At 36.7% G+C, this 18960-nt stretch overlaps 1 protein-coding gene across 1 annotated transcript in view; it reads right to left on the bottom strand.

Moving 5' to 3' along the window:
• The window catches only part of ARIH1 (ariadne RBR E3 ubiquitin protein ligase 1), a 126753-nt gene that overhangs the window by 69516 nt on the left and 38277 nt on the right, over positions 1-18960 (bottom strand). Inside the window, exon 2 of the mRNA XM_082649199.1 lies at positions 10282-10349. Within this exon, the coding sequence (XP_082505325.1) occupies positions 10282-10349 (68 nt within the window). The remainder of the gene's footprint in view (positions 1-10281; positions 10350-18960) is intronic.

Genomic DNA, 18960 nt, shown 5'->3' with positions numbered 1-18960 from the left:
TGCCTCCAATCAGCTCATACTGCTACTGTAAGATTTTTTTCTACAATAATGCTCTTGTATTACATTTCTGCATAAAACAACTTACTCAATAGGAAAGAAGTCCAAATTTATTTGCTAAGCATTCAAGGTCCTTCCTACTAAACACATCCAATCATTTCCCCTCTATTCTTCATGTACTCTAACCACTCTAAATCTCATTACCATTCAATATATGTTCCTTGAACTCCCTCCACACCAACTTATTTTCTGAACCTGAAATGCCCAGATTTCCACATTGCCCTTCCACCCACCGCCCTTCCAGGTCCAATCAAATGCCATCTCATCAATAAATTCTTTCTCACCTAAGTCAGAAATAGCCTTTTATGGAGCCAGAAGGGAAAAGCTCCACGTGCCTCTTTATCTGCGTGGGCCAGAGAGTTCTGCATGCAGACTAGCAGGCCAAGATCTGAGCCACAGCAGCATTTTTATTTCAGATTTTAATAACCTTTTGTATGTGTTGAAAACCAAACCTTTTTAACAAGTTTTTTAAGCTTGTCATAAAAAACAGGCGTCTTTTACAGTGAAAAACACACAGGGGAAAAAATCATCTATTTTGATGCACCCTTTGATAATGATAAAATGCCTCACACATCACTCTCTATAGTGCACAAAATGAATGAGTTCTGGGCTAAGTAGAAAAAAAGGTCATGTTGTTTTTGTTTTCTTTTAGAATCATTACCTTCTACCATCTTTTAACCATCTGATCTCTATAGTAGAAACACTATCATAATTAACATAGTTAAGTGTGAAACTTGTCTTATTTTAATGTAAAGATATGCTTCCTGGGCTTCCCTGGTGGCGCAGTGGTTGAGAGTCCACCTGCCGATGCAGGGGACGCGGGTTCATGCCCCGGTCCAGGAGGACCCCACGTGCCGCAGAGCGGCTGGGCCCGTGGGCCATGGCCGCTGGGCCTGCGCATCCGGAACCTGTGCTCCGCTGCGGGAGAGGCCACAGCAGTGAGGGGCCCGCACACCGGAGGAAAAAAAAAAAAAAAAAAGATATGCTTCCTTTTTCCTACAGGCAGTCTCTCTCCTTCCTCACAATCCTACTGTGCAGGTACTATTGTTGCTCTTGTCAATATTTTCAGAAATGTTATTTTTTTTTAAGTGAAATTCTAGCCCACACTTTGATGTCATGTGTTCCCTCTATCTTTCAAATTTCAAGGTTCCCCTTGACCCTCTCCCTTACCCCAGGAAGCCTTGGAGACCTTACCCTGGCTCTCTGGACTTTGCATACTTTAAATAATATAACTACCCTTAATTACCTGAAAAAAAAAAAAAAAGCTTCATAATTTTCATATCTTATTACTTATTTTAATGGGTTGTTAATTTCAGTCCTGTAGTTTCATTTTGTTTAGATAGGGCTAGGCAAGAAAAAAAATAAAGACAACCATATTCAGCAGTGGGAAAAAAAAGAGAAACAAATAACCTTTTATGTATTCTCATAAAACTTTGTATCTAAGTACCTTGGGGATAGAAACTACGTATGATACATTGTTGCGTGTACCTCTTCATCACTAAACTTCTGCTCAATGTCTTACACATAACTAATAGGCAAAAACATTCTTGAAATTTATAAAGCAGCAAGATGGCAGGGGGACTAGGGACAACAGAATGGATTTAAAAAATAAAAAATAAAAGGAAATAAGTTCACATCAGGTAACTAAAGGAAAAAACTGCTCCAAGTTCATACAGCTAGTAGGTGGTAGAGCAAAGATCCATGTTCTTAACCACTATAGTATAATAAGACAGTACATTTGCTGCTTTCCACACACTGCTCCCCAATAATACCTGAGTTGTTTAAAGAGGAAAGACCTCACTATACAGAATAGTAATGAATGCTATCACAAAAGCCAGGCATCTGACAAACCAAATTTACTTTCACATTCCAGCAGTTAACTGTGAAATGGTATACTATTATTAATGTGCTTAAGGAAAGCTCCATACTATCATAATAACATACAAGGGCTAACTCTAGTACCTAATGACTAAATGGGTGTTAATGCTTCAGAATGAAAAGTGAAAAGCTATTTGTAACATAGTCTGGAAAAGACTGATATCAGTTTTTAAGATTCTTTGATCATACCAGTCCATTTAAAGTAGTGAGTCATCAGACACCTGTATTTCCCCTCACCTCAGACAGGCCAGTTAACTCATTAACACTCACCTTATATACTGTCAACTAAAATGAGTCTTAAAATACCTGTAAGAGAAGAAATCTCAGCTGCAGGAAAGAAGATAACTGACTTTTTACTTGTTACCAACTTTAAAGGAGGTTAATTTGGCACAGGGTGGCTGTGGTGGGGGTGTTTTGGCTCTAACTCCTGCCAAACGAAAATCTGATTTACATGCACGTAATAAGTTAAATAAAAGTTCTATTGTAGAAAACAAAACCTAGAACGGGCTGAATTTAATTAAAATATTTACTAAACACTAACTATATATATTAGGAGTTGTGTTAGGTGCTAGGAATGAAAGACTAGTGAGGTATTTTCTACACAAGGAACTCTAACAGAAGTGGTGAAATATTAAACCAAATACATATTAAAGCACAAAGAAAAGAGTAATTAACTGTCTTCAGAAATAAGAAAAGTCATCTTAGATGTAAACCTTAAGCAGGGCTTTGAAGAACAATCAGGACACAGGACAATAAGAAAGGCATGCTAGGAGAGGGCCCATGACAGTATAATTCCAAAGGTGCTCCCTAGAGCTGTGGAGCTAACAGCCTACATTGACACACACAGAAACCCTGTGGTCAGATAAAGGAAACATTTCCGAAGTTGAGGCAACACAAAAATGAATTTGGTGACCACCTTAAAAGTTCTGTACTACTAATGTGTAGTGTAAGAAATAAAGAGGGGACTTCCCTGGTGCTGCAGTGGTTAAGAATCCGCCTGCCAATGCAGGGGACCCGGGTTCGAGCCCTGGTCCAGGAAGATCCCATATGCCGTGGAGCAACTAAGCCTGCATGCCTCAACTACTGAAGCCCACATGCCTAGAGCCCGTGCTCCACAACAAGAGAAGCTACCGCAATGAGAAGCCCACGCACCGCAACGAAGAGTAGCCCTCGCTCTCCACAACTAGAGAAAAGCCCATGTGCAGTAACGAAGACGTAGCCAAAAATAAATTAATTTAAATAAATAAAGAGAAAATTCAGAAAGGCAGACAGAAGCTGGAATTGTCATAAAAAGAAAGAGAAGGACAACTCACTTTCTCAGTCTCTCCTGCTGGGAGGATAAATGCCTGGCAGGAGCAGGGTGATCTTTAGTTTATGTATAGTACTGAAGAAGGGTCAATGAGAAATTCATTCTACCGAAGAGGTAAGGAGATATCCAGCTTTCAAAGGCTGCAATAGCAGAAGTACTTACTAGTCATGGTGTCACATGCCCAATATTTGATGCTACGAGCTGTGATGCCTGTGCCCAATGGCAACAGCAACAGCTCTTCCATTAGAATAGTTTGACTCTGATTTCTGGCATTGTCTTGGACTCACATACTTCGTGGCTGATTCTCAATACGTAATGTCTTTTCCACTTAACCTCTTAAAGTTTGTTTACAACTAAAAATCCTGACTGATAACACCAGGAGACGGTTCACCATATGACAAATGAAATAATGGAAGGAACATCCCACAAAAATTATGATAGAATCAAAGCCCAGATGGAAAGGTTGGCCTTAAAGAAGAAGGACAGATTTGTTATTGCTGCATTTCTGATTCTCCGATTTTCTCTGTTTTGCTTCACCTGTAGAAGCATGGGAAGAAACCCAGTGAATAGAGAAAATTCTATTTAATTTGTAAAACAGAAATGAAATAAACCTATAGAGTTGAAAAGCAGAAGGCTGGATAAGAAAGAAAACAGCAAAGATCTGGAAAACGGCTACTAGAGGCAAGAGACCAAAAAGTTAAAATGGCCCCTCCCCACCTGCACCAAAACGTATTTTTAAAAAGAATAAATCACTCGGTTTTAGGATCAGGACAGATCTGTTTAAACTGTAGACTAGAAGGCCGGGGGGCAAGTAAGAAGAATTATTGGCAAGAATCTATTTATACTTTTATTGCCCTCACTGGACCATGAATTCCTCCCTCCAGGGCTGGGACTATGGCTCACTAATGAATAAAATAAAAGAAACATTTGTATGCCTAGTATATGGAAATAAGAAAGAAGAGCAGAGCGGACTAAATTTACAATTACACTTCACAATTTTGACTAAGAATCATCTTTAAGTATGTCAAATGAATCGAAATAACACTTGAATACATTCTGTGTTACCCACTGGGAAGCAAGATCTTTTTTTAATGTTATGTAACAAAATTTATTGGACATATTGTCTAACTTTGTAATTCCTGGGATCCTAAATAATTACAAGATCATCATACCTTCATTTTTATACTCACGAATTGGGAGGCGCACAGTGTCACCGAGGCTAAACCTCCTTACATTCCATACTTCTTTTCATTTTCCAAGGGTATTAATGGGGTGAGGGGAGAGGGGTGAGGGGAGAGGGAGGAATGGAAAGGGGCCTAGGCATTGGCACTTAAAAAAATTCTCAGGTGATTCTAATGTACAGCCACTTTAATAGTTTATCAATTGATTCTCTTGTGTCTCCTTGGTATTGATTATATTGTCTATATAGAATTTCTCTTCCTTTTTTAAAAAGAGTTTTCATTAAAAATTATAAAGTTCTTCTGTGATTATTGAGGAAAACTCACAGAATACAAAAAAGCATAAAGAATCTTTTAAAAAATCCATAATCCTCCTATCCCCAAAACAATCTTGCCACTTATTTAATTTTCCATGTTTTACTTTATTTATCAGAACTTCCAATACATTTATTTAAATGGTGGTGACAGCCAGTAACTAACGTTTCAAAATTAAATATAATTTTGCTGTAGATTATTAGTTGATACCCTTTATTAAGCTAAGAAATTATCTTTTTAGTTTGCAAAAACGTTTTTCTAACACAGGGGTAAATGCACAATATTATTAAATACATTGCTGGCATTCATTATAATTACCTTTTGGTTTCTCTTCATTACCCTGTTAAAAGTAGTAAATGTTATAGACAAATCTTTTCTCCAATGGTGACCCATTCTTGCATTCCTAGGAGAAATCCTACTAGACCATTAATTCTTTCAATTCAATTATTTTATCCATGAATTCAAAAGGTATGTTCATAATGAAGATGGTTTTCTTATGCTGTCTTTGTCAAATTTTGTAACCAGGGTTATTCTGATTTGGCTAACATGAATTAATGATGTCCTATCTTTTTCTATGTTCTGAAATAGTTTTTCAGAACTAGAAAAACTAGCAGTTCCTTAAAGGTTTATTAAGACAGAACTTGCCCATAAAATCATCTAGTGCTTTTGGGGGAAGGAGAGGGATCTTTTAGTATATTTATTACATTTTTCCACAGTTGTTTTTGTATTTTTTTTTGGGGGGGTGAGCGGTAATTTCCATTTCTAAGCTTTCAAACTTAATGGTAAAAGTGGTATACACAGTATTAATTTAAAATTTTGAAATATTTTTCCTAACCATAATTATGCATTATTGCCAATATTGTTTATTTGTGACTTTTCCTCCTACCGAATCACATTTGCCAATGGTTTATTTACCTCCCTTTTTTCAAAACAGACTTTACATTTATTTATTCATTCATTCATCCATTCATTCATTTATTTATGGCTGCGTTGGGTCTTCGTTGCTACACATGGGCTTTCTCTAGTTGCAGCGAGCGGGGGCTACTCTTCGTTGCGGTGCGCGGACTTCTCATTGTGGTGGCTTCTCTTGTTGTGGAGAACGGGCTCTAGGTGTGTGGGCTTCAGTAGTTGTGGCACGCGGGATCTCGAGTGCAGGCTCAGTAGTTGCGGCGCACGGGCTTAGCTGCTCCTAGGCATGTGAGATCTTCCTGGACTAGGGCTCAAACCCGTGTCCCCTGCATTGGCAGGCGGATTCTTAACCACTGCGCCACCAGGGAAGTCCTACTTTTTTAATGGCAGTTTCAAGCTCAAACCAAAACTAAGCAGAAATTACAGAGGTTTCCCATATACCCCACCGCCACTCACACACACACAACACAACCTCTTCCACCATCAACACCTCACATAAGAGTGGTATATTTGATGCAATCAATGAACCTACACTGACACATCATTATCACCCAAGTCCATAGTTTATTTACATTAGGGGTCAGTTTTGGGAGTGTACATTCTATGGGTTTAGACAAATGTATAGTGACATATACCCATCATAACAGTTTCATACAGAACACTTTCACCGCCCTAAAAATCCCTTTTGATCCACATACTCATCCTTCCCTCCCTCTAACCACGATCTTTTCATTATTTCCATAATTTTGCCTTTTCCAGAATGCCATATAGTTGGAATCATACAGTATGCAACCTTTTTAGATTGGCTGCTTCCACTTAGTAATATGCATTTAAGGTTCTTCCATGTCTTTTCATGGCTTGATAGCTCATTTGTTTTTAGCAATGAATTACATTCCATTGTCTGGATGTGCCACAGTTTATTCACCCATTCACCTACTGAAGGACATCTTGACTGTTTCCAAGTTTTAGCAATTATGACTAAAGATGCTATGAATATCCATGTGCAGGTCTTGGTGGGCTTAAGCTTTCAACTCATTTGGGTAAATACCAAAATGCGTGACTGGACTGTATGGTAAGAAACTGCCAAATTGGAAGCAAAGTGGCTGCACCATTTTGCAGTCCCACCAGCAATGAGTGAGAGTTCCTGTTGCTCCACATCCTCATCAGTATTTGGTGGTGTGTTTTGAAATTTTTTTTTCTCCCTTGGCCACACTGCGCAGCATGTAGGATCTTAGTTCCCCAACCGGGGATCAAACCCATGGCCCCTGCAGTGGAAGCTCGGAGTCTTAACCACTGGACTGCCAATGAAGTCCCTGTGTTTTGGATTTTGGCTATTCTAATAGGTGTGTAGTGGTAATTTTAACTAGCAGTTTCATTTTAATTAGCAGTGCCCTAATGATGATGTATGATGTTAAATATATCTTCATACGCTTATTTGACATCTGTGTATCTTCTTTAGTGAGGTATCTATTAAGATTTTTGCTCATTTTAAAATTGGTTCTTTTTCTTACTGTTGAGTTCCAAGAATTCTTTGTATATATTGGCTAACAGATATCTTTTGCAAATATTTTCTCCCTGTCTGTGGCTTGTTTTCTCATTCTCTTGATATTTCCCTTTTTAAAAATCCATTTCAAAGAGCCATCTTTCTGCTTTATTTATTTTTGTTCTCTAATTCATTAATGTTGCTTTCATTTTAAATACCTATTCTACTCTCTTTGGGTTTATTTTTCTAACCTTCCTGTTTCAAAGCCTCACTTTGTTTTCTACCTATTTATCTTTTTTCTTATAGATACTAAGACTGTAAATCTCCCTGTATCTCTTCAGCTACATCCCACATTTGTCCTCTCATTATTTAGTTCTAATTATTTTAATAATTTCATTTTGGGATTCTAAGAGTTTTTTGCAAGAGTGAAAATAGAACACATATCAATTTTTCTTGGAATATATTATAGCCCAGAATGTGATCAATTTGAAAATAATATACTCTGAACGGTACACCAAATACCAATTCATATTTTAAATCCTCTCTATGTTTATTTATTGATAAACAGTCTAGAAGAAAACTCTAGTGTAACAGTTATATGTCGAGACAGCATCCACAAAACGAATAAAATGAATATGTTGGATACGGTTGAAATAAACAATTCAAGATGGCTAAATAGCAGAATGGAGGCAGAAAGAAAAGCAAGTTAGTGAATTAAAGGTAAACCTGAGGAACTTTCACAGACCAAAGTAGAAAGACAAGTACAGAAGAAGCATTTTGAAAAAAGGTGAAAAAAATCCAGAAGTTTCAACATGTAACCAACAGGAATTCTAGAAAGCACCAAGAGAATGGAGAAAAGATAATATTAAAGAAATAACAGATAAGAATTTCCCAAACCAAAAACATGAGTCCTCATACTTAAAGTGCCCAACTAGCTATGTTTTCAAAACCTACTCCAAAATTTCACAATATTAAGGATTTCTCTTACAGCACTCAAAAACTGATCACATATGAAACCTGACTTAAATGACTAAAGGATGTATTATTCTAGAAGGAAAAAAAGTACATCTGGAGAAAACAGTAGGGTGCAAGAAACAAATTAGCCAAAAAAAAAAAACAGAAGTTAAATACATTGATACTAAAAATGCTTAACATGAAATGAAAAATTCAAATATTATCAACTTATCCAACTGAGAGGGAAAGAACGGAGGATAGAGAAGAAAAGTATGCTACAGTTTTTGTCTTATGCAGGGCATGGATACAAACAGTGTGACTAAATATTGTTATAAACTTTGCATATACATATACATATAACTATGCATATACAAATTGTAAGGGTGACCCCTAGAAAAGCTAAAATAAAATATATAACTTTGAAATTATAACGGGGGGAAAAAGGGAAAGAAAACTTGATCAAACCAAGAAAGTAGCCAAGAAACTAACCAAACAGAAAACACGGTAAATATAAAGCACAAATTAAGGTAAATCAGTAGTGAAATATAAACATATTAGTAATTATGAAATAAAGCGTAGCAGTGCTACTATCAGACAACATAGGATATAGTAATGTGAAACTCATTAAATGACACAAAAAGATATTGCATAATGATTTAAAAACACTATTTAAAAATTTACAAGTACCCAATAACATATCTCCAGAAGATTTTAAAACAGAAACTGAAATTACAAGGAGAAACTGAAAAGTTCATACACATTAGAAGTTCCCAGAAGCTGCCTAATTTTCAATTCATACTCATCACACTTAAGTTCTACAATAGTTAATTGAAAAATGCTTTCAGCAGTGTCAACAGTGTTGTAGGACAAACTTGAGAATGTCTTTGGAGAGATATATTAATAAGAAACAAACTGTAAGTAAGTCTAGTTCAGTGAAGAGTATCAGATGTAAACAATGAAAACTACTTTTTTCCTAAACTTTCTTGTGTCACAAAGTAAGTGTGAAAATAAATATGAGCAAAATTAAGAAATACCACTGACTTCAAAAAAGGCGGTCAGCTCCACGGGAAAAAGAAAAAAAAAGAAAAATCACACTAGTCAAGGATTTTATTCTTCATGAACCTTGGGAAAGCTGTATAGTATGTGTTTAAGAACATAAGCTTTGGAGTCCAACAAACCTGAGTTTGAGTGCTAACTCCTTGCGTTACAAAACTGAGATAAATACATCAAGCTCTTAATTTCCATATCAATTAAGTGGGGATAATTTGTAGCTCCATAAAGCTATCACCTGGATAAAATTAAATAATGCCTGGCACAGAGGACTCAATAATTAAGAATTATTGTTGTTACTATTAAATTGTAGCTGGGGTGCAAGATGTGAGAAACTGGGTAATATTCTTGGTATTATTTAATATCTGTTTTGCAGAGTGCTTTTGATTTTAAAAATCAAATGGGAAATATTTTCCATTTACTTCTCATATTTGGGTTCTCAGTTCATAACAAAAACTAGTTGTAATTTTAAAATTAAAATTGCTAATTTTAGACTGAGAGAATAAGGCTGATAGAATAAAGGCTCTCACCCTACCACAAAGTGCCCCAAATTTCCAATTTAAGGAAGAGAAAAAGATAAAGAATGGCACTATTATTATCATTCTCCAGTCCCAGTAATTTCTTCCCTTTTGGAACCAGAAACATTTCCAGAGAGAAAATACCCAATGGAATTTAATCCTGCACAGAAACCAGAGAACAAACCAGTCAGTCCAAACAGCTGTTTTGGTGGCAAGGATACCCTGAGTAACTTCTTTGTTTTTACTGAAGAAATGTCATTATTACACCTAAGGTAGATTTAAAGGTTTATGGGCATGAAGGTTTTAAGTAATTAAAGGAAGATCTTATTCGTGTGCTCCACGAATATATCAAGCCCTTTACGTATTTTTAGTTCTCAGTACTCAAGAGGATACATTTTAGAAGACACAGAAGCAGAGCCCCCACACCTCACCTCCGAAATAAAAGGAGAAATATTAAGCCTGAGCTCCCTTAACACTAAGTTTATTGCAAAACTTACAGATGGGGAATACATTAAAGCAAATACCACTTGTACACTGGTTTGTTCACATACTTACTTGTGTCTCATAAATTCAGTTCAACAGGCTCTCTGTGTTACTTCTAAGTATAAAGCTGACAATATAGTTCCTTACCTTTCCATTAGCTTCTCTTTATCCCAATTGAAGTGGCTAAGGAGTATTCTTGTGATAGTTGCTGGATTCTAAAGAAGGGGGAAAAAAAGTCATTTTAAGGTAATAGCACTTCACTGACATTTAGTGAATTTTTAGGTTGAATTTAAAGTTCTACAACACCCCACCCAAATTTCCTTTCCTAAGATATTTCTTTATTCCCCTAAGAAAATACAAACTGTTTATGGAGGACACCAAGGGGGGAAAGGTGTGTGTGGGGGGATGAATTGGGAGATTGGGATTGACACATATACACTAATATGTATAAAACAGATAACTAATAAGACCCGCTGTACAAAAAATAAATAAAATTAAATCTTAAAAAAAGGAAAATACAAAGTTTTAATTATAAGATCAAGACTATTTAAAAATAGTTTGTCACACTAATATGTCAGGTTTCTATGGGATTCTAAAGTAGAATTCAAAATAAGCCAAGAAAAAATGAAATGAAAAACTACTGTATAATTAAGCACTAATTAAAGTGAACCTTTTTGCATTTAGATTTAACAGACTGCCACATCGGCACACTGTAAATCAATAAAATTTCTAAAATTTTACATAATGAATAGTTCAAATGAATCCAAACCATTTTTAATTCAGAAGGTCCTTCAGACATATTTAATGAAAACAACAAAATATCTGTACTATGAAATAATTTATAGAATATAATCTTCAGCTGCTATTTCGTTTCTAGAAGGAAAGGCTACCACCATGAAATAAGCCCAAAGTTGACTGCCTTATCACTCAATGATGTCACAAATACTTCCATTTCCCTTGAAACTAGTGAGCAGAATTTTAACTCAAAAGGCAATGGGCCAATAAAGATGTTAAAAAAAATAAAAATAAAAGATCCAAGAAAAAAAAAAAAAGGCAATGGGGTGGGGAGGCCCTCGGCTGGGGACTTCCCTGGTGGCGCAGTGGTTAAGAATCCGCCTGCCAATGCAGGGAACATGGGTTCGAGCCCTGGTCCAGGAAGATCCCACATACCAAGGAGCAACTAAACCCGTGCGCCACAACTACTGAGCCTACACTCTAGAGCCCGCGAGCCACAACTACTGAGCCCATGTGCCACAACTACTGAAGCCCGCGCGCCTAGAGCCCGTGCTCCGGGCAAGACAAGCCACTGCAATGAGAAGCCTGGGCAACGCGACGAAGAGTAGCTCCTGCTCGCCGCAAGTAGAGAAAGCCTGCGTGCAGCACAAAGATCCAACGCCCCCAAAAATAAAATAAATAAAAATTAATTTTTTTAAAAGGCAATGGTGGGGGGGCCTTCCCTGGTGGTGCAGTTGTTGAGAGTCCGCCTGCCGACGCAGGGGACACAGGTTCGTGCCCCGGTCCGGGAAGATCCCACATGCCGCGGAGCGGCTGGGCCCATGAGCCATGGCCACTGAGCCTGCCCGTCCGGAGCCTGTGCTCCGCAACAGGAGAGGCCACAGCAGTGAGAGGCCCACGTACCGCAAAAAAAAAAAAAAAAAGAATAAAGAATAAAGGCAATGGGGGGCTTCCCTGCTGGCCCAGTGTTTAAGAATCCGCCTGCCAATGCAGGGGACACAGGTTTGAGCCCTGGTCCAGCAAGATCCCACATGCCGCGGAGCAACTAAGCCCGTGTGCCACAACTACTGAGCCCACGTGCCACAACTACAGAAGTCCGCGCACCTAGAGCCTGTGCTCCGCAACAAGAGAAGCCACCGCAATGAGAAGCCTGCGTACCACAACGAAGAGTAGCCCCCGCTCGCCGCAAGTAGAGAAAACCCACGCACAGCAACGAAGACCCAATGCAGCCAAAAATAAATAATTAAAAAAAAAAAAAAGGCAACAGGGACTAAGAGATGGATGAAATCCAACTCATTCAAAGATACTAGAGCTAGTTACAATGTCAGAAGTGAAAGTCAAACCTGAGTCTGCTTATTTGTACTTCATGTATGACTTTATTACATCAAATAACATTATAAAAAAGGCCTCCGTATATAAACTACTTTTATTTCACCATAGTTAGACAACAGTATTAGTTAACTACTGATTTAGTTAAAAAGTAATCCTGTATAAAAATGTCATGAAAGAAATCCCCATCAATTATTCTCAATAATACCATTTTTCACAGAAAAAGTCACATACATCCACTTCCCCTTTGGCAAAAAAGTCGAAGATGCAGACATTATAAGTCCCAACCCTCCACTCCAGGCACATTTTGCTAATCCATCCAGGTATTCCTTACTTCTTGAACCCAGACTCCCTTAAGAATCCTCCTTTAACACTTGAGAAAGACACTCCCAATCTAGAAGAATTAATATGTGAAAAGGAACCTATTAGCTGATCCTAAGTTGTAATATTTGTATAGAATATAGACATTGTCAAGTGTCCAGAAATATGATACAACAGGTTTTTACAATAGGATTTGCCTACAATTGAAATAGTTATTCATTTAGTCATATGTAAAATAAGGGCAATAATCCTATTAATTGGGAAAATTAAGTCTAGTCGTATCCACTGGGATTTTGCAAATATAACTTTGCGGCATCCAATGCATGATATAATCTCTGCCACTAGACAGCACACTTGGGGGAAAATGTTTCAGGAATTGTTAATTCTCAACTTGCAAAGAGAAAAAAGGGAGAGGAGGGGAAATGCCCTCTTTGACTTAATATTGCTAAATACCTTTTCTGTGTCTGAGTTCAAAAATCGGTCTCGGGACTTCCCTGGTGGTACAGTGATTAAGACTCTGTGCTGCCAATGCAGGAGGCGTGGGTTCAATCCCTGTTTGGGGAACTAAGATCCCACATGCCGAATGGCAGCAGCCAAAAGATTAAAAATTAATTAATTAAAACTGGTCTGATCCAGAGGTTTCCAAACCTGTTATTCGTCCTTCAAAAATTACTATGGAATCTTCTGTTTAAAACAGATTCCTAAAAAAACAAAAAAAACAAAAAACAAAAAAAACAGATTCCTAGGTTCCACCCCCAAAAGTGCTCATCACCAAAGGGATTCAGAACATTAGACTACTCATCCCTCAGGATGAAGAAAACATGACAATTTTTCTGATTTTAGCTGTTTAAAATTTTCTCTGTAGGTGTAATGTGTTTAATAATGTATTGGAGGTACAGGCTCAAAAGTTCTTCCCAATAGGACATTACTGGAAAATCTGGCTAAACCACATGATGATGCCGGAATATCTACATTCTGCCAGGGCTCTACACTATAGGTCAGAGGCTGTTTCACAATACTAAATAAATATATTTGGGTCACTATCTTAATGCAGCTGGCTCAAGTCATTTACGTGCATTGCACATAAATGGAAAGGTGATGGGGGAATGACATTTATTGTGCATCTACTGTATTCCAGACCCTGTACAAGGTATTTTAAACATCTCGTTTAACTCTCAAAGCACTCTGTAAGGTAAATATACTTACCTCCCATTTTAAATATGAGAAAACTATGACTAGGCTCCAAAAGGTTACAAAAACTACCCAACATCATGCAGCTAATTTAGTGGAACAGTTGTGGGGACTTCCCTGGTGGTCCAGTGGGTAAGACTCTGCTCTCCCAATGCAGGGGGCCTGCATTTGAGTCCCTGGTCAGGGAACTAGATCCCACATGCATGCTGCAACTACGAGTTCACATGCCGCAACTAAATATCACACATGTGGCCAACGAAGATCCCACATGCCACAACTAAAACCCACTGCAGCCAAAATAAATTAAATAAATAAATAAATAAATATTTTAAAGCTGATATTTTAAGTGGAATAGTTGTGAATTCTCACCTAGGACAATCTGGATCTAATATTCCTTCGTTTATTCTATATAGGACAATCCAAAGGAATATTAAAGAGTTCATTTAACTACTAGTCATATGTCTAAATATCCTTTATATCCTCCACCAAAGGGTAATTCAGGGCAGGATGAAGAGAGGATGGCAGAAAGCTAAGAGGCACAAGTGAGCTTTCTGAGAGACTGAAAAATGTTCTACTTCTTGAATGTGATGGCTGGTTATATGAGGGAATACATTTATCAAAACTCAAACTATACACTTAAAAATGGGTACCTTTAGTCATACCAATAATGTTTATTTTTATTTAAAAACAGAACAATCTGTCTTCTGGTCCTGACCAAGATGGAGTAATAAACACAACTCTCTCCCACAATTACAACTAAAAACTCTGGACAAAATACAAAATACAACTAACAGAGTACTCTGAACATTAAATAACAGCAGGCAGATTGGGGAGAGCAGTGAAAAACAACAAATAAGATGATGGTGAGTATCGGTTTGTTTTTTCTCCTTTATTTCCTGGCTTTGACACAAGGGTAGGCCAAATAGGCATACTGTATAGTAGGCACAATCAGCAAAAGCTGAAACAAGTGCGTCTTCTTGGCCAGAGGACTAAGGCAAAAGGCTCCTGGAGGTGGAGAGAATACTTTTTTCCTTCTTCCCTTGTTTCTTTCTCCCAGCCCTGCCCTGAGGCCAGTTCCAGCCATGAAACTACACTACTGCAGACCACAGAAAACCACAAGAGAAAACAGACTGCTCTGAACACAGGAACCAGGAAGACGAACCCCGGTGTGAAAAAAAAAAAAGAGTGTGGGAGAATCCCTATTATTTTCTTTTCTTTTTTCTCTTGCCACTTCACCTCAAGGTATGACAGGCAGGAAACTAAAACTGAGAGAACTCCGTGCATCTGGCTAGAGGAATGAAGGAAAGGGCCACTGGGAGATAAGAGTGTAGAGGAAATCACTGAAAGGAGAGATGGAGAAGTAGATTCCTAATTCTGTGTATGAACCAAGTCCTGGGCTCACATGTAAGCTATACATGTGTGGAACACAGCCAAAGAATAGGAGAGGCTTCCAGAACCAGAACCAGAACTATGATATAAACCACTGCCCAAATCCTAGATCAACCTAAGTGGGAATGGGAGGGGCAAACTCAATATAGCAAAGACTTTGAAAACTGAACAGATAATGGAACCAAATCTGTACAAAAAATGAGAAAGAACTTTCAGGTAGAACCTAACTGGGTTGACTTATTTACTAAAACAAAAGATCCTCACCACTCTCTAAAGGATTTTAAGAGGACGCAGAATCTCACACAACATTCCAAACATCCAGGACAGAATCCGAAATTACCAAAGCAAGAACAACAAAAATCTGATCAATTATCAACAGAGAAGACAATTATTTGATTCTGACCCCAAGATGACCCAGATATTAGAATTATCAGACAAAGACTTTTAAAGCAGCTGTTAAAAACATGATACATTGGGTAAGGGTGAACACCTTAAAATGAATGAAAGAAATTCTTAGGAAAGAAGCTCAAATTATAAAAAAGAACCAAATGGAAAATTTTAGAACTAAAAAACCCTAAGATCACTCGATGGGCTCAACAGCAGAAAGGAGATGACAGTAGTCAGTGAACTTAAAGATATGTCAGTAACAACTGTGTGTGTGTGTTTGTGTGTGTGCGTGTGCGTGTGCGTGTGTGTGTGTGTGTGTGTATATATATATATATATATATATAAATAAATAAGAAGTCTCAGGGCCCTGTGGGATAATATCAAAAGCTATCAGCCTAGACTTCTATACTCAAAGTATAGTTCAGGAATGAAGACAAGGATACTCTCAGACAAAAGAAAACCAAGAGAACTCATTGCCAGCAGACCTGCTCTAAAGGAAATGCTAAAAGAAGTTCTTCAGACAGAAAGCAAATGGTACCAGAGGGTAACCTGGAATTTCAAGAAACAAGGAAGAGCAACAGAAATGGTAAATGAGTAAATATCATAGACTATTCTTCTCTTCTTATGTTTCTGAAATATATACAAAACTGTTGAAACCAAAAATTATAACATGTCATGGTAAGGTGAAGGGTTAGATGTAACACATATGACAACGACAGTATAAAGGGACTGATAGAAAGGTCATCTATATAGCTATAAGGTTTCTATGTTTCACTTGGAGTGGTAAAGTATCAACTTTAAGTAGACTGTGAAGAGTGAAATATTTATATTATAATCCTTAGAGCAACCACTGAAAAAAAAAGAGAGATGGCTAAAAACACCAATAGAGATTGATCATTTTGTGTGATACTAGCTTTTGGTGTAAAGTATATGTATGTATTAAAAATCCAATGAAATATCCACCTATTTTCATTTAATTAAGACCTTAAAAATCAGAAACAGATGTTGACCTTTATCAAATGCTGTTACAATATCAAAGGAAATGATCACATTGTTGATCTTTTTTAAACCTATTAATGAGATAAATTATGTTAACATAATTTCTAATAATAAGCCATTCTTGGGGGGAAAAAAACACCAATAGATACATGAAGTGGAATATTTTCAAAATCCAATCCAAAAGAAAGCAGAAAAGGAGGACCAAAGAGAAAAATAATTTAAAAGACCAAAATTCAACCATCAATAATTACATTAAATATAAAAAGTGAAGGGAAAAAACCCACTTAAAAGACAGATAACTATACAAAATTATTACGCTGTATACCTGAAACTGATGTCATATGTCAATTATACCTTAATTTTTAAAAAAGAAATCTTTATGCTGCTAAATAAGAGACAGAGAGCTTAGTTTTTTTTTAAGGCAAAACTATATGTTGTTTATAACAACCCATTTTCCAATATAATGACACATAGAGACTAAAAGTAAAAGGATGAAAAAAGACGTATCATGCAAAACACTAATCAAACAAAAGCTGCAGTGGCTATATTTCTCAAAGTAAACTTCAAAACAAGAAAATTTACCAGTGATAAAAAAAAAACCTCACAATGGAAAGGTCAAGTTACTAAGAAAACATGCACTTAACAACAAAGCCTCATAATAAATAAAGCAAAAACTGTTTAAAATGAAAGAAAAACAGACAAATCCACAATTATACTTGGAGATTTCAATGCTCCTCTCTCAGTAATCCATTTAACAAGTAGACAGACTATTCGGAAAATAAACCATCTTCTATCAAATAACCTAAGGGCCAACAAGGAAGTCTTGAAGAAAATTAGAAAACAACCTGAACTGAAGAAAATGAAAATACAACACATCAAAATTTGTGAAATGTAACTAACACTGTTTAGGAGGAAATTTATTGTACTAAATGCTTACATAAGAAATGCAGAAAGATAAATGCTTTTTTAAAAAAAAAAAGCAAACTATATCTAAAGCAAGCAGAAGAAATAATACAAAGAGAAGTCAATAAAACCGAAGATAGAAAACCAAGAGAAAATAAATGAAACCAAAGCTAGTACTAAAGATCAACAGAACTCTAGCAAAGACTAACCAAGAGAAAAGAGACCCAAATGACCAGGAATTCACAACGTAGATAAAACAGACCAATTTTCTTAAAAGTCACTAACTACTAAAATTCACTGAAGAAGAAATGGATAATATGAACATTCCCATATCTATTAAACAAACTGAATGAGTATTTAAAATCTCTGCACAAGGAAAACTCAAGACCCAAATAGTTTCACTGGTAAATTCTACTAACCGTTTAATACAGCGGTCCCCAACCTTTTGGGCACTAGGGACCAGTTTTGTGGAAGACAATTTATGGATGGTTCAGGTGGTAATGCTTACCTGCCACTCACCTCCTGCTGTGAGACCTGGTTCCTAACAGGCCGCGGACCCGTATCGGACCTGGGGGTTGGGGACCCCTGGTTTAAGGAACCCAAAAGTATCAATTCTACACAATCTCTTACAGAAAACAGGAGGAAACACTTCCCAATTCCTATTATAAGACCAGCATCACCCTGATATCAAAATCAGACAAAAAACATTATAAGAAACTACTACATGAGCAAAGATGTAAAACTCCCCAACAAAATATTAGGAAATCAAATCTAGCAATATATCAAAAGAAGGATAATTACACCACAACAAAGTGGGGTTTATCCCAGTATTGCAAAGCTACTTAAACATTCAAAAAAAAAATCAGTAAATATAATCATATTAACAGCCTAAATAAAAACTACAAGATCATAACAGTAGGATGCAAAAAAAGCATCTGACAAAATTTGACATCTGGTACTCATAAAAACTCTCAGCAAATTAGGAACAGAAGGGAATTTCCTTAATTTGGTAATCTATTAGAAAAATTACAGCTAAATTACAGAAAATCTATTAGAAAAACTACAGCTAATAGAAAATCTATTAGAAAAATTACAACTGTCGTGTTAAAAATGACATGATCTATGCAGAAAATTCCATGGACCTACAAAAAAGTTCCTAGAATAAATGAGTTCAGCAAGTTCCAGAATATAAGACCAATATATTTTTTTTATTTTATTGGAATATAGTTGATTTACCATGTTGTGTTAGTTTCAGGTGTACAGCAAAGTGAAGCAGTTATACATATAAATATATCCACTCTTTTTTAGATTCTTATCCCATATAGGTCATTACAGAGTACCGAGTAGAGTTCCCTGTGCTGTACAGTAGGTCCTTATCAGTTATCTACAGACCAATATTTTTTTAAAAAACAGCTGTATTACAAAAATAAACAAATGGGACCTAATGAAACTTAAAAGCTTTTGCACAGCAAAGGAAACCATAAACAAGACCAAAAGACAACCCTCAGAATGGGAGAAAATATTTGCAAATGAAGCAACTGACAAAGGATTAATCTCCAAAATTTACAAGCA

Source organism: Grampus griseus (assembly GCF_964374135.1).
Source record: "Grampus griseus genome assembly, chromosome: 2".
Taxonomy (NCBI): Eukaryota; Metazoa; Chordata; class Mammalia; order Artiodactyla; family Delphinidae; genus Grampus; species Grampus griseus.
This window is presented reverse-complemented; position numbering and strand designations above follow the sequence as displayed.